The 15,318-nt window shown below is 37.1% G+C and overlaps 2 protein-coding genes across 5 annotated transcripts; one reads left to right on the forward strand and one right to left on the reverse strand.

Annotated features, from left to right (window-relative positions):
• Positions 1 to 541: 541 nt before the first annotated feature.
• On the reverse strand, positions 542 to 6,524 carry rnf8 (ring finger protein 8). Of its 4 annotated transcripts, none has more exons than XM_023347197.1 (9): positions 6,268 to 6,524; positions 5,913 to 6,041; positions 4,574 to 5,025; positions 3,356 to 3,563; positions 3,067 to 3,129; positions 2,793 to 2,882; positions 2,612 to 2,719; positions 2,210 to 2,414; positions 542 to 925 (listed from the first exon to the last, which is right to left on the reverse strand). In XM_023347197.1, the coding sequence occupies exons 1-9, from the start codon at positions 6,388 to 6,390 to the stop codon at positions 762 to 764; spliced, it is 1,542 nt and encodes a 513-aa protein (XP_023202965.1). In that variant the 5' UTR covers positions 6,391 to 6,524; the 3' UTR covers positions 542 to 761. The 4 variants fall into 4 exon arrangements, with proteins under 4 accessions (XP_023202965.1, XP_005803177.1, XP_023202967.1 ...); XM_005803120.3 differs by having other exon boundaries at positions 542 to 928; XM_023347199.1 differs by having other exon boundaries at positions 649 to 925; positions 2,203 to 2,414.
• A 1,094-nt stretch (positions 6,525 to 7,618) lies between these two features.
• aida (axin interactor, dorsalization associated) lies at positions 7,619 to 15,223 on the forward strand. Its single transcript, XM_023347379.1, has 10 exons — positions 7,619 to 7,974; positions 9,357 to 9,423; positions 9,525 to 9,578; positions 10,902 to 10,956; positions 11,037 to 11,100; positions 11,631 to 11,734; positions 12,184 to 12,306; positions 12,433 to 12,555; positions 13,281 to 13,398; positions 13,489 to 15,223. The coding sequence occupies exons 1-10, from the start codon at positions 7,868 to 7,870 to the stop codon at positions 13,586 to 13,588; spliced, it is 915 nt and encodes a 304-aa protein (XP_023203147.1). The 5' UTR covers positions 7,619 to 7,867; the 3' UTR covers positions 13,589 to 15,223.
• Positions 15,224 to 15,318: the final 95 nt, after the last annotated feature.

A 15,318-nucleotide genomic window follows, 5' to 3' on the forward strand; every position in this document is an offset into this window, starting at 1 on the left:
CATCCTACATAATGCTTTTCAAAACTAATTTATTCAAAAAAAGGGAACTAAATCAAAAGTGGTTGTAATGTGAGAAATTTCTGATAATGTAAAATGGCTCAGGGGATTGCATTGCTTTTGCAAATTATTGTACACAAGTGATGCTGAAAAGTGATCATGATTCATCAACCCACACAAAGAACATCATGCTTCATAATTTGTTTCAGATTTATAGGAAAGTTGGTGTTTTTGACATCTAATAATTAATAATCTTAGGCAATATCTTTAAAACATTATTTTTTGAGCTGATGTATGGTGCTTGTATTTATTCTAAACATTGATAAATCTTTTCAGGTGGATAAATGATGATGACACAAAATAGACAATCTGTGGGCTGAACATGAATTAGACCACATAACATAATCTTGCATAAAATTATAAAAAATTACTTTTTATCTAATAAAGAAACACTTTGTTTATCATCTGTTGTAAAAGACGTTTTAAATATTATAAGATGTCAGTGTATGAAAAGCTAAAACACAAAAAAGAACATGTGCAGGAATGATAGTGAAAATGCATAGGAAGAAACTTTATTCCCGTCGCTGAAAATCCACAGAAACACTCAAAATGGCCTCATTACAAAAACAGGAACATTTTGTGGACTCGTGGTGAGACCAAAACGTTTTGTACAATATCCTAAACCTCCCCAGAACATTCCAGGGAATTCTAAAACTCTACAGAGTCCTGTTCACATTTAAGAAAAAAAACAAAAACAAAAAGGACTAATCCTCCAATTCATCAAAACTGTCCCCAGAGTCCACATGGATGCTGCTGTACGTCTCCACAGAGACCACAGAGCTGAGACTGCTGTTTATGGACACCATGCTACTGTCACTGGTCCTGCTACTGTCGTCATCGTGGATCACCATCACCTCGGCGATGGCGGCTGCTGGAGAGCATGGAGATAAGCACAGTGTGAGTCTGGTCCATTTTTGTCTCTTACAAATGAATATCTAGTTTCATGGGTTATCTTTAGCTTTTTGACTGTGTTCTCAAAAATACCCAGCACAAAAAGTTAAATCACCATGCTCTATAGTACTGCCATCTTGTGTCTGAAATATTTATTTCCTTCCACAAGCCCCTCTGCTGTTGATGTACAGTGCCTCTCTTACTGCCTTAAAAACGTGCAACCAGATTTGTAACCTACAATTATAATTTTGTCTTTTACTTAAATATTATTTCCATTATTTGATTTCAGATGCCCAACGTTTTGGCCAAGAAACGTGTTTTCAGGAGTCAGAATGAGGGTTTTATTCTTAAAAACGCTACCAAGTGTCAAGCATGGTGGTGGCAGCATCATGATAACAGTGTGTTGCTGATGGTGATTCTAGCACATTTCAAAGTGGGTGGAATAACGAAGATTTAGGACTACCCTCAAAGTTCTTCGACATATTGTCAAATCAACAATTAGATGGTTGCAATTTGGACACAACTGGATGTTTAAAAAGAAAAAAACGCCCCAAACACGTCCATCTGGGATCGATAATATTAACTTTATACTAGGGGTTGCACCGACTGTTCTGTTCCGGCCAATCACCAATCTTTAAAAAGGTTGACCTGCTGTTCTTGATTTTGGGTAATACATTTGATTTTATAACTGACACTGATGTTAATGTCTCCAATAATACAGAACCAAATTTTCTATTTTAGTCGCTAGATGCTATTTTGAAATAAAAAATAAAAAAAAGAGAGAGCTTTCTGAAAATTTACAAATTATAGTAAGTTGACAACACCGGGGAGATGATTGCTAATAATCCACTTGGGCAATTTTCAGACCTTAGCAGAGGCAGATAAGATCAGTTTCACAAGCAATTATCGGCTGATAACCAAACGTTAAGGAAATCGCTGCACTCTTACTTCCTACAAGCTCCCTGATTTCAAGACAACTAAAAATGTATCGGCTCTGCTTCAAAGCCGTCTATACCATGAAACATTAATGGTGTTTGTTGCAAGGTTTCAACAAAATACTCTTTAAGAAAAGAATGAACTAAATAAGTTTATGACAAATGACACACTGATGGCATTCATGCCCATCATGAGTGAATACAACTTTCTGGCTGGAACTGAAATTCATGGCAACAAATATTTTATTGCAAAATGAAAATGTATGAAAATGTGCAGGTGTATGAGTGCCTATGACTACAGACGGCCATCAGAACGCACCTCATACCTTTCCTCTCAGTGATGAGGGTCTGCCGCCGGGCCTTCATGTCCAGGCTCAGGTTCTCCACCATGCGGTCGATGCAGTTATCCAAAGCCAGACAGCGGGTTTGGGACTGGATGGCCTGGCGGCAGATGGGACACTCGTCTTTTTTATTGCGCCACTGCTTGATGCAGTAACAGCAGAAACTGTGGGCACAGTTCAGGATGACAGCCTGGAACAGGAGCGAGTGGAGATGTTAAAAATCAAAATAACTATTCAATACAGGACTTTTTTTTTTTTTTTAGCCAGTTTCGTGTTTGTTTTGAGTTGTACTATTTAGACAGCTAATTATTAGATCTGATTTGAGGCGCCCCCTAGTGGTTTCATAAAACATTAGAAAGAGTAGAGATGAAATGGTTATAAACCAACCTCAATGAAGAGCTCTGAGCAGATGATGCATTGAAGCTCGTTCTCTAGGACTTCAGTAACTTGAGTGACTACCTCTTCTTTCTGCGCTCTCGCCTTTTCTTTCTCCTCCTGCACAAACAGAAAGATTTAGAAGTTGATAGTCATGAAGAAAATAAATAAAACATTATAAATTAAAGCATACCTTCGTTACTTCTAGCTCTTTGTTTTTAGCCAATATAATTTCCTCAAAGCCTTTACGAGAGAGGGCGAGTTCATCTATCACTTTTTTTTGCTGTTGAAAATAAATATCAAATTGAAGTTACACATACACACAACATAGGCAAACAGAGCAGAAAAAACTGCTTGCTTTAGTTTGTCAGTGATGATCTTGTTATACACAAAATCACTATAAATGGGTTCATATAACAGTTATTTGTTATAAACAGTTATTAAGAAGCTTTTTTTGAGTTTCTCACCTCTTGTAAGGCCTCTTCAAGCTGTTTTTTCATTAACTCCTCTTGCTGTTGGGTTTTCTGCTCCTGATTAAGTAGGAATGCAACTTGATCAATAACGTATTTGAGTTTAACAATGAATACAGTTTCGTTGAGAATAAATATGAAACATAGAAGCACTGTGAAGTATGAATACTTTTTCAAAGTTCTGTAAGTGATAGTTATACAGGAGTTTTGTCTTTTAAATGCATAAAAGCTTAATATTTTGAATTTATACCATGTTGTAAGAACAAAAAAAAGAAAAACAGTGCACCTCTAACTGCCTCTTTGTTTCACTGAAGGATTTCTCTAACGTCTCCATGCGGTGCATCTTGGCTCTGAGCGCCTCCAGCTGACCCTGCAGCTCCCGGACCTGCTCTCCCCGCAGAGGGTCCGCCTGCCTGGGCTCGCCTTCCAGAGACTCGACCTGCCTCTGCGTGTCGCTAACCTGCTCCCTCAGGAGCAGGATATTCTGGCTGTACCTGCAGAGACAAAAAGATAACATGTCTTTTCCTCTTCTACCTTTTAATTTTAACAGGAAAACCTGTTTGTAAAGAAATTACACATAAACAGAAAGCAAATATTTAACACGGTGTGCTCCTTAACACTTAAAATCCCTCCAAAAAACAAGAAATAAGGAGAAACTCCAAACTGTGCAGCTGGCAAAACAACTGTCCATCTAGTAAGGTTGTTATAGTTCACTAAAACTAACAAAATAACAAAACCTGAAATTGAGAAAACATTTTTGTTAACTGTAATGAATAAAAATGGTAATTAGTGGCTAAAAACTATAACTTACTGGAATTACATTGTGCGTTATAAAACTAAAACATACGGAAATGATCATTGTAATATTCATATTTTGTGTTCATGAATCAACTTAGCCTTTCAAACAAATGTGAAATCCCCCCCCCCCACACACACACACACACACACACACAATCTGTTTATATCGTCTGCAAATTACGGCACTCTGTAATCTTCTGGTGGCACTTTACCTAATCCACAAAATGGCCACAGCAATTTTGTGGAGAAAACGTCAGAGTAGGTTAGCTAATCAACAATAATTAAATTGATTTTTTGAAAATTGTATCTTCTGTTAAATATTCTTTACCCAATCTGTGTATAAATAATCACAATACTTTCATTTTTAGGTGAATTCTGCACCTAAAAATTAACCAAAGTATGAAAAAACTACAATAACTAATAAAAAAACATACTAAAACTAAGCTATATTTAGCCAATGATAACTGATAAAAACTAGCAAATGCACCCTGAACTCTAAATAAAACTGATATACTCCAACAAACGAGTTGGATAGACAACCCATGTCAATCCAGATAGACATGGGTGTTAATTAAGTAAATAAAGCTGAAGCAAAAATAGTTAATCAATCAATAAAATTATCAAGTCAAATATCCTCCATTAATAACAGGAAACTAACTGACCAAACGTAACCAAGACAACCAATTGGAGAAGCTTTCTGCCTTACATTTGCAGGTTGTCGAGGTCCCAGACAGAACTGGATCCATCGGAAGGAGGCAGCTCTCCTTCATGCTCCTTTCTGCCGGTTACTGTCTCCTCTGGCTGTGTGTGACTGAGCTGCCGCCTCGCCTTCACAGGAGACAGAGGACAGGGCTTTGCGAACGATTTATCTGCAGAAGAGCAGCGGTAGAGCTTGTGCTTGGAGGTAGAAGGCTCGACCTCTTCTACGCCCAACTTCCTCTTGAACTTTCTGGGTGTGTGGGCTGCTTTGGTATCCTCTCTATGTTCCTTTACCAGGTAGGGCTTAATGTCTTTGAGGGGCCGCTGGATGAGGATATAGTCAAATTCCACTTTGGTCCCTAATAAAGGAACTCCAAGCTGGATGGAGTCTCCGAGTTGGAGCAGATGGGGTTGCTCAGCAGGTATCCGCTCTCCATTTACCCACACACCGTTGAGACTCTGGGAAGGAAAGTAACACAGGATATAAAAGCTGCTGTAGTACATGAAGCGCAAAATAATAGAAAACAGAAGAGTTAAAGAACATAGTTTATGTTGTTACAAGCAGCATTACCTGTTTCTGTTAGTCTCTCTGTATCACCTGATTTGCATTTTAGAGTCGTCTCTAACAAGCTATAAAGTTAGGGATGGAAATTTGAGATCTAAGAAAGGTGAAAACTGTACACAACTTTTGTCTTCTCGGGATGACACCTCCCATTATTTACTGAAAAGAAAGTTTAGCTCTTCCATTACTCATTTGCATCATTTTGCTAAAGCCATAGTTTCTTATAGATGTTATAAAGGATAGAATAGAATTTGACTGTAATAGAAGAAGAGAACAGGACAGTGACAACAGTCAACAGGAATCGAAGGAAATCTATGCATTTAGAACAATGTAATTACATGAGAACCAGTTACTAATTCAGGTTAAACAGTGGACTGAGATATAAGGTTCAAAAGGCCCACACGAGTCAAAAAAAACAACGAAAAAACACCAGCCGGGCATACAAAAGGTATTTCGCAGAGGTGTCTTTAGTATACAAGTGCAAAAAATTTTCAAAACAGACTATATATAATTTATAATACAAAACAGTGAGAAAAAATGAATGGACTTGAGACTGAACCTTGCGGAACTCCAAAGATTATATTGGGGCAATGAGAGAACTGGCTAGCACTAACAGGAATAGCATTTTAATACATTTTAATATAAAACATAAATGCACGTATCGAGTCAAAAAGAAATGAGTTTCATTAAGCATCAGTTAGACTTTAACTACATATGTTTGAGGAGAAAAGAGGCAACTACGTAAAGACGTATTGAGTATTTAGCTCAAAAGAAACCTGGTCACCTTCTTGTCCGTCACTGTCCACTGGCCGTCTTCCTTTTGCCTGAAGGAACAGTGCAGCCTGGAGATCATAAGAGGGCAGGTTGAAGATAACAGCTGGTGGGTTACCTCTACACCCCGTCCAACAGTGACCTGCACAGTCAAAAATAAACATGAAACCCAGTCTTCCTCTGCAGCGCTTTACTTTGATATAAAAAAATGTGAATTACGTCACACTGAATGCCAAACACACAAATAACACACAATAGATAAATAGATATATTTACGTATTTAAAGAGGCAACCAGTCACTTATGTATAAACTTTAAAACTTCACAGTCATTAAGTTTTGCTTGTTAGCTAACATTAGCCAACTGCACCTCTGCGTTTTCGAACAAACGGAGCCAGTCCGAGGTTTCTCCGACTCTCATGAGACATAAAACCTCCGAGTCTGAGCAGTCATCCTCCTCAGCCGAGCAGCAATCCGTTGTTACGCCCTCCATGTTATCTCATGTCGGTAGGGGGCCACTTCGACCTAAAACACCCTACCAACGTTATAATTCTCTGCCATATCGCTGCTGCAACTGCCTGCTGTGCTAGCGTTGAAGCTCTGCAACGCTACCAGAGAAGCCGGAAACGGTTAGTTTATTTTCAAAATAAAAGCGCCACAGATAAATTATTATTATTATTATTATTATTATTATTATTATTATTATTATTATTATTATTATTATTATTATTATTATTATTATTGCTAATTGTATTGTCATTATTTATTGTTTGATTATTCAAGCAAGAGCATTTTTATTGTAAATAAATAAAAGTAATTCATTATTTGCAGACAACCAAACAATGTATAATTCATCCTCATATTTTAAACACATTTTTTTCCTTTACGTATACATTAAATATCACTGAATGATCTATTAATTTATGTATTTTCCATTTGAAAAATAATAATAATATAATAAAATAATAAAGTCTCTTTTTTGTTGTTGTTGTTGTTGAAAAAGTGATCTTATCAAAAACAAATAAAGTCCCCCTCTTTTTTCTCCTTTTTTCCCAGAGATGATGTTAGGGGGGGAAACTAGGGAAAAAATAAAAGCTTATCAAATTTTACAGACTGCAAAATTTGCAGTCTGTAAAAGAAAGCCAGAAAAAAAAGCGGTCTGAACACCAGGTACTGCAGGCCTCACTTGCCCGAGTTAAGGTCAATGTAGCAGAACATAGAGTTCGTTATTCAAAAATAAGAAAGAATAAGATAAGATAAGAGATAAGATAAGATAAGATAAGATAAATCTTTATTGTCATTATCACAAGGACAACGAAATTCAAAGGGTGCCATCAGTCGGTGCACATGCCCAAAAACAAAAAATAACTGTCTCACAATTCACACACAACGCAAGAATCAACAAACAACTGGCAAAAAAAAAAAAGTAAGAACAGCCACATACATCATTTATGATGATTAATGGTTGTTTTTGATTGCATTTAGTTTTGTTATTGCTATCGGGTAGAAACTGTCTCTGAGACGGTTGGTTCTTGTTCTGGTTGCTCTGTATCTTCTGCCTGAATATACCGTTAACATATATTCTTCAAATGTTTTTGAATTTAATAAACTTTTTTATGTGTCCAGGTAGCAATTTACTACAGCAGTAGCTAAATATGACTGGAACTTCAACCATATTGTGTGTCATTATGTAACTGACGTCCACTCGGGCGACCCCGCATCCCGAAACAGGCGCACCCCGAGCTCCAGGCGGGACTTCCTCTCTCCTGCGGATGCGACATCAGGGCTGAAGCAGGCAGAAAGGGCTTGGTCGGGGTGTCACCGGGTCCCGATCCGTGCGTCTCTCTCCGGACGGCAGATATCCCAGCCGAACTGGACGCCGCTGTCGCCGCAGCTGGAAGCCCCCCGTAGAGGAGCCTCCTCCTCGGCTATGCTGCCCTGAGAACGCCGCGACCACCCGCCCCGCCAAAATGTCTGATGTCAACAAGACTGTTCAGAAATGGCACGCCAGTTTTAAGAAAGGCACAGACTTTGACTCGTGGGGGCAATTAGTGGAGGCGATAGACGAGTACCAAATGTAAGTTCAGCATGTGTGTCCTGTCTGTCCCCGGTGGTTTATCCAGAAAGCAGCGCTGCTTCCTTTTATTTTGTTTAAAAAAATGTTTACAGCTGCATGTCCAGAAACCTGCAGGGCAGATAACGGGTTCATAAGAAGTTGGGCTGGGAGCTGTCAATGCGCTCTCACAGCAGTAAATAAACCCTTCCCATCCATGACGTGATGTGGCATTTGTTGCAGAAGGAGTGGGTTGCGCGCGCGTGTGTGTGTGCGCGTGTGTTGCATCCCTGCTTCATCCAGAGCAGCAGCAGCTCCAGCTGTTTGATGGAGAGTTCGGGTCATGGAAAACCATACAGAGCTGCGTGTTGTGCAGGGCAGAAAGAGAGGGAGAAAAGAGCCAATATTCCTCAGAGTATTGAGAAATAGTCAGCCACACCCTCTCATTGTTATGGGTGGGTTTCATATGAGAGGAAAAGCTTTGTCCTTCTCGGAGAAAATCCCGCTCACTGCAAGTTATTTCGGGCTGTGACTCTTGTCAAAATATTCATTTGCAACAAATGTTTTCGATAATAAAAATAAACATCAAGACCACCTGATAATTCACTTTCTTTATCACCAGGGGGCGCCAGAGTCCCTGCTCGGTCTCGAAAAGTATCATTTTCCATGTCTGGAAAAACATGAAAAAAAAAAATAAATAAATAAATAATAATGTAGATTTTATTCAATTTTTATAAAAAAATTTAAAATGCGTATTTCTAAAAACAATCAGATGTTTGCATCGGTATCTTTTTTGAGCTAAATTCATACTCAATAACATTTTCGTCACAAAATCGCATACATTTTCAGACCTCAGAGTCCTATAACCAGTTAAAGTCTGGTTAGTTGCGTGCATAAGTTATTAGCTTTCAACCTTCTTAAAATCCTAGTCAAGTCATATTACCAATAGGTTCAATAAACTAAAACGACACAGTTCTGAATTCAAGTATGGCATTGGACCACCTCTTGTGCGTTAGCTTGACTAACTTGGATCATCTTAATTTCCAAATCGGTGACTCCTGGATTTAGCAAATTAGAAGAGAGTATCCTGGATTAAACAGAGATTATTTGTGGATTTTTTCACCTTTTCATGTTTGTAAAAATTACAGATTTAGGGGTTTAATTGGTATTTTAGATGTAGTTTAGGCCTGAATTGAAAGTTGCTTGGAGACCAAAAAGTTAAAGCCCTTTTTTTAAATTATTGGATTAGTAGGAATTCAGTAAGTTAGCAAAATTCATAATAATGTTATACTCAGATCACCATAACTGTTTGGAAAAAAATGTCTAGGATCTTTAAAATGATGAGAGTTGATGTCTGATCATTTAAAGTGTTTGATTACATCATCTGTTTGTGTCACTTCATCCAGTCTAGCCAGACAACTACAAAAGGAGGTCCAGTCTACAAATTCTTCAGATTTCACAGAGGAGCAGAAGGTAATCCTTTCATTTTTATCTCCTGCTTTTTCTCTAAATCACTCACCTGCTGCAGTCAGGCTAACAACTGTTTGTGTTTCTTTTTTTAATATCATTTATAGAAAAACTTAGGAAAGATTGCAACATGCCTAGAGATGAGAAGTGCCAGTTTGCAGGTCTGTATTCCTACTGCTGCTAAAATAATGTGTCGCTAATTTGATACAAAATATTGAACGAAAAGTACTTTTTTTTTTTGTAGTTTTCAAGTGCTTCATCTGTTCAACATTATATATTGATACTCTACTAACGAGTATCACAGGCATAACCAATTCATCATATCGGTTTGTATCGAGACTGGATTTTTATTATAAACCTTTGTTGGGATAAATTTTGAAATTGTTCAGTTCAGAAAAATATATATTGCCATATATTGCAGAACTGCACACTTTTGATAAAAGTGATGGGTGCCGCAACCAGCTGAACATCACTGGGTTAACAATTTGAATTTAAAGACAGAATATTATGTCCTAGCAGGTGTTTATAAAATGAAAACATTAACAGGCCTAGGGGGCTTGGTGCTTGGTCACTAAGAAGACGTTCAGAGGAGTATTCACTACTGTTAAGTATAATGCTATGGTTAAAATTATTTAATGCTGCACAAGCACAAAATAATTCTTAGGAGTGCATTTATTATACTCCTAAGTCGCAACTTAATAGCACCTTAAATTGTATCCTGATATATGAAATGAAATCAGATTTTAATCCGAGCGAATCCACATGTTGGTGTCTGGTGGGCTGAATCCCTGAGCATGCTCAGTTACACAGTGAAAGTGTTTTTTTCCTCTCTTATCTCTGCAGCAACAGTAAGTTTCCTCCCATTTTTTTTTATCTTTCACTCAGAAGTGACACGTATGTGTGCAAATGAGGATGTAAACTTATTAAAAATGTTTAATAGGACTTATGTAGAGGTCACATTGTGAATATTTATGGAGCATGGGGTTGAATTTTGCAGTTACCTGACATGCAAAAAGACTGGTACCTCTACATGCCCCAAATGATGGAGTAACAATATTCTTTTTCGTATGGAAGTATTTTTTCATTCCTGATTTCTTCTAAGGAAGCAAAAAAAAAGGATCTTTACATACTTTATTGCACACACCTTGAACCTTCTCATATTTTTTATGTTAAAATAACAATTATCTGCAAAACTGCTCAAGCTTATTGAGCCTGGATGAAGCACATCTGTGAATGTCAATTTTCAAGTCTTGCCAGAAACTCTGAATTTGATTTTCCATCATTACTTTGACTAGGGCATTCAGCTAAGTTCATCTTTTGATCAACTTTAACTAACTTGTCACTACTGAATGACAAAATCCTCACAGCACAATGCTGCCACCACCCTGCATCGTCACGTAGCTCGGGTTAGCAAGTTTCTGCACTGGCACACGTTAGCCATATTCTTCAGAATATTATATAATAATTTGTCTGTTTGTCTCCAGTGCACCCAGTCAAAGGAGGAGTTCAAGTTAGAGGACTTGAAGAAACTGGAGCTCAGTGAGTGACTGAATGTGAATGACCTCTAATTTATAAGAGCGGCTGTTAAAATGTGGCCATCGTTTCCCTTTTCTCAACAGTAATCAAGAACATACTCACCTATAACAAAGAATTTCCCTTCGATGTCCAGCCAGTGCCATTAAGGTGAGTTTCCATCACTGAATGCCTTATCTATTTGCTGAAATATTTTGGATTTCTTTGTTTTTCCTAAAGATATTTTTTGAAAAGTGTTCAAATGAAATAAAAGCATGTATTGCTGATGACCGCTAACAGCATAGTCAGCTGGAAAGCAAATATTTATATACCACTAGAAGCATAATATCTATGTTCAGGTTCAGAAAAACTACCGTACTTATTTTTTATATCTGTTGTTATTGTCATGATAAGGGAATCCTTGGTGGTTTTTGTGTATGTAACAAACTTAAGAAAGTTTTTAAAATACAATTTTATGCTTATCTTGGATTATGTTTCTATTTAAAAATGATCAGCTTGCACATTTAGCATTGAAGGAATAACAACAGAACCTTTACAGTATTTCTGATGCATACATTTTAAGCATTTCTACCCATCCAGGTTAAGTTTAGTTAGTGGAGAAACTGTAATATAGCAGGTTTCTGTGAGGTTTTATCTTGAGGAAAAAAATAAGTTTGTTTTTTTTTCTTACTCTCTGTTAGGAAAATTCTGGCTCCGGGTGAGGAGGAGAACTTGGAGCTGGAGGCAGAGGACGATGCTGCTGCAGGAGCAGGATCGACAGAAACATTCCCACCAAGAGCTCCCGGTGCGATTTCTCACAGAGAAATTGAACAAACAGAGGAGAAAATAGTAAAGCTAACAATCCTGACAATGTGGACAGTTTTGGGGGGCTTTAAACATCCTTAATTGGAATTATTCATGACAACGATAAATCAAAATTCTCACCGTAATAAGAAATTTATCATGATAAATGATAAACCATATAGTAAATGCCCACCACTAAGTTGTTTTTAAATTAACTTTTCTCAAACAGAATACTCTTTTCAGTTCAAAAATACTTTTCTACTCCCAAAGGACAATAACATTTTGTTGTAACTCATATTATTTTTAGTATTAGTGTGCCAAAAATCTCTATGGAAATGTCCTATTAGAATTATTTTAAAATGAAAACTTAAACACAACCTTCAAGTCTCCATAATCACAGCTAGTCGCTCTTTTGTACTGGAAAACCCTGTGTCACATCTTATGTTACAGGTACTCTGTTGCCGCGGTTACCGTCAGAACCTGGGATGACGCTACTCACACTAAGAATAGAGAAAATTGGGCTGAAGGACGCCGGCCAGTGCATCGACCCGTACATGAGCATCAGCGTCAAAGGTAAGGATTCGGCTGCCATCTTCTTTAACTCAAGGAAACCTCTCCATGGCTTTGAAAGTGAACCGTCTTCCAGTCCTGAAAACATCCGTTTGTCTCCGTGTGTGTATGTGTGTGTTCTGCCTTCAGATGTGAATGGAGTTGATCTGAACCCAATGCAGGACACTCCTGTGGCCACCATGAAGGAAGACACGTACATTCACTTCAGCGTGGACATAGAAATTCAGAGGCATGTGGAGAAATTACCAAAAGGTAACGACTGTCATCGTCCATTTGCTATTTACAGCTGATTCAGTGGCGGTTCTGTTCTTTTTTTGGGTTCGTCACCTGGCAGCAGTGTTGACATAGAAATTCAGAGCCATGATGGTAGAAATGGGTGATATGGAACATTTTGTGTTAATGGTGTGATAATGATTCAAATTATGATTTAAAAAAACTATTTATTACTTCTTCTTTATGTAACCTTATGGCTGTGACTGCATTCATAGCACCACAAACACAAATGTTGCTCTTGAAATACAAGAAAAAACTAGAAATTCTTTCAAACACCACTTACTGAAAGAAGTGTGAATTATATCATCGATTTGCACACGGTAGCTTCAAATGTAATCATATTTTCAAATTTAGTGATGTTCATTGATGCTCTTGTGAAACAAACAATGGGGGAAACACTAAAAGTAACATTTCAAATAATACTGCCAATCTTTTTTATGTTTATTTAGCATTACTAATCGGAATTTATCAAGACAACGATCAATCAAAATTCTTATTACGACAAGACATTTTTCACAATAAATCACAAGCGATGCAATAAATGAACAATTTACATGCATTAAAATCTTTAGTGTATCAACCTTCCAGTCCAATCAATTTACTTTAGAAGTCAATTAAAAGAGAAAGCTTCTTGTGTTTAATTGGATGAATGTTTTAAACCTCTTATATTTATTTCATTGATATAAAATTCTAACTTCCCCCAGGAGCAGCTATCTTCTTTGAATTCAAGCACTACAAGCCCAAAAAGAGGTTCACCAGCACAAAATGCTTCGCCTTCATGGAAATGGACGAGATCAAACCCGGACCGATTGTCATTGAACTGTGAGTTTGGTTTTCTTTTTCACTCGTCTTTTTTTTTTTTTTTTCTTCTCTAACTTTCCAGAGAGCGATTACGATTTCAAAATTTTTCAGGTACAAGAAGCCAACGGACTTTAAGAGGAAGAAACTGCAGCTGCTCACAAAGAAGCCACTTTATCTCCACCTCCATCAGACGCTGCACAAGGACAGCTAAGCCCCGTCTCGCCGTTTAATCTCACTGCATATCCAGGGAAACGTGGTGTTCCTCCTCATCGCCACATTCAGCAATACCAAATGAAGGCTGAGGTGTGAAGAAAGTAAAAGGATCCGATCTCCTCACACGGATTTTATGAATTTAAGTGCTTTTTTTTTGCTTCTGTTACAGAGTCCTATTAATATACTTTAAACCAGCAGAAACATTTTAAAGCAGTTTAAGACGCCTCATGTTCAGTCTTCCACATGTAGCTCTCTGATTTTTCTTTTCAGATGGAGTCACTGCAGGTACTTCTGGTTTGTTTTGTTACGTCACAAAACTCTGGACTTTAAAACACAACCCCCCCCCCCAGCAAAACATTAACTCCTTAATCCAACCACTGTTTTGGGAAAACTTTCATCCTCTTCCTGGAATATTTAGTTTGTTCAATTTAGTGTTTATTCTTTGACTGCTGCTGAATGTGTCTGGAGAAGGGGTTCAAACGGAGGCATTTAATCGGGATTGACACCACTGAAAACACAGTACTGGGTTTACAAGAAGTCAGCAACAACAGATGATTGTGAAGCTGTCAAAGTTTAAGCAGATATGGCACAATTCCCTTAAATAATTAGAAAACAAAAGCTGCCGAAAGTGGGCAAAACTGTACTTAACTGACAGGATTTGCTGTAGCATCCTAGAATTGTATAAAACTCCACAATATGTTGGTATTTTTAACTTCTCAAATGGAGATAGACACCTAAAATTATAAAACTTCTCACTATACTAACAGTATGATGTGAAAAAGTATTTCTCCCCTTATAGATTTTCTCAAACTAATTTTCAAGCAAAGATGAATAAAAACAAAAAGCATTTTTTTTTTTGAAAAAGAGGCTTATTTTATGAAAGGAACAACACATTTCCAAATCAACTAACCATTGGTAGCATCAACTACCAATGGTTAGAAATATTTGGTGATGAGCAAATTAGCCCCACTATGGCTGGACTGCCAGTCTCTGAATTCTAAAAACTTTTAAACGAATAAAGAACAAAAAAAAATAAAGTTCTTGTTTTGGACAACAAACCCAAACTATTTGTTCAGATTGTACTGGTTTAAAATATTTTTTATTTTAAACATACAATGCAATATTTTTTAAGCTAATTTGCAAAGGGAAACATGAAAACAGAAGGTATTTAAATTAGAGATTTGCTTAATTCAGTATTAAAGCTTCAAGATGGATTCAGTTCAGTTTTACATCTGAGAAGGAAATCAAATGCTTAAAAAAATTGTGAAGCAGAAAAAGTGTTTTTTCCATTTTTTTTTATTTAAATCCAGTGGTTTTGTTTGTGCAGTTTTACTTAAAACATGAAGGCTAAATGAAGCTGTGATTAGATGCATCTCTACACTTGGATGGAGAACAAATTGTTCAAATATAATCCATTACTTTGTAATGCTATTTAACTTCACTTTCTGTCACATGTACGTAGTTAAAATCTGCTTGTAGACTTTATTTTTGTAACATCTCTAAAACAAGGACAAACAAACTGTAAGATAGACTAACTGATGGATTAACTGTAAATGTGCATCGGGAACCGTTTGCAATTTTTTTGTTCGAACGTTTGCAATTATTTTTGATTTCTAATAAACTATAACCGAGGCAGTTTGTAATTGGTTGCAATTCTTTGAAAATGTATTTTGTGATCAAAGTCCTCTTGAACCCAGAAAAGTTTATTTACTTCACTGATTGACAACA

Source organism: Xiphophorus maculatus, chromosome 15 (genome assembly GCF_002775205.1).
Source record: "Xiphophorus maculatus strain JP 163 A chromosome 15, X_maculatus-5.0-male, whole genome shotgun sequence".
Taxonomy (NCBI): Eukaryota; Metazoa; Chordata; class Actinopteri; order Cyprinodontiformes; family Poeciliidae; genus Xiphophorus; species Xiphophorus maculatus.

Bases quoted from the DNA above. Each gene is read 5' to 3' on its own strand.
- rnf8 (XM_005803120.3), bottom strand. From the start codon at position 6,390: ATGGAGGGCGTAACAACGGATTGCTGCTCGGCTGAGGAGGATGACTGC. The intron at 3,564-4,573 runs GTAAGGCAGAAA...TTGTCTCTGCAG, and splicing joins GACCTCGACAACCTGCAAAT to GTACAGCCAGAATATCCTGC. The intron at 2,883-3,066 runs GTGAGAAACTCA...TATTTTCAACAG, and splicing joins TTGAAGAGGCCTTACAAGAG to CAAAAAAAAGTGATAGATGA.
- aida (XM_023347379.1), top strand. From the start codon at position 7,868: ATGTCTGATGTCAACAAGACTGTTCAGAAATGGCACGCCAGTTTTAAG. The intron at 11,101-11,630 runs GTGAGTTTCCAT...ACTCTCTGTTAG, and splicing joins GTCCAGCCAGTGCCATTAAG to GAAAATTCTGGCTCCGGGTG. The intron at 11,735-12,183 runs GTGCGATTTCTC...CTTATGTTACAG, and splicing joins ATTCCCACCAAGAGCTCCCG to GTACTCTGTTGCCGCGGTTA.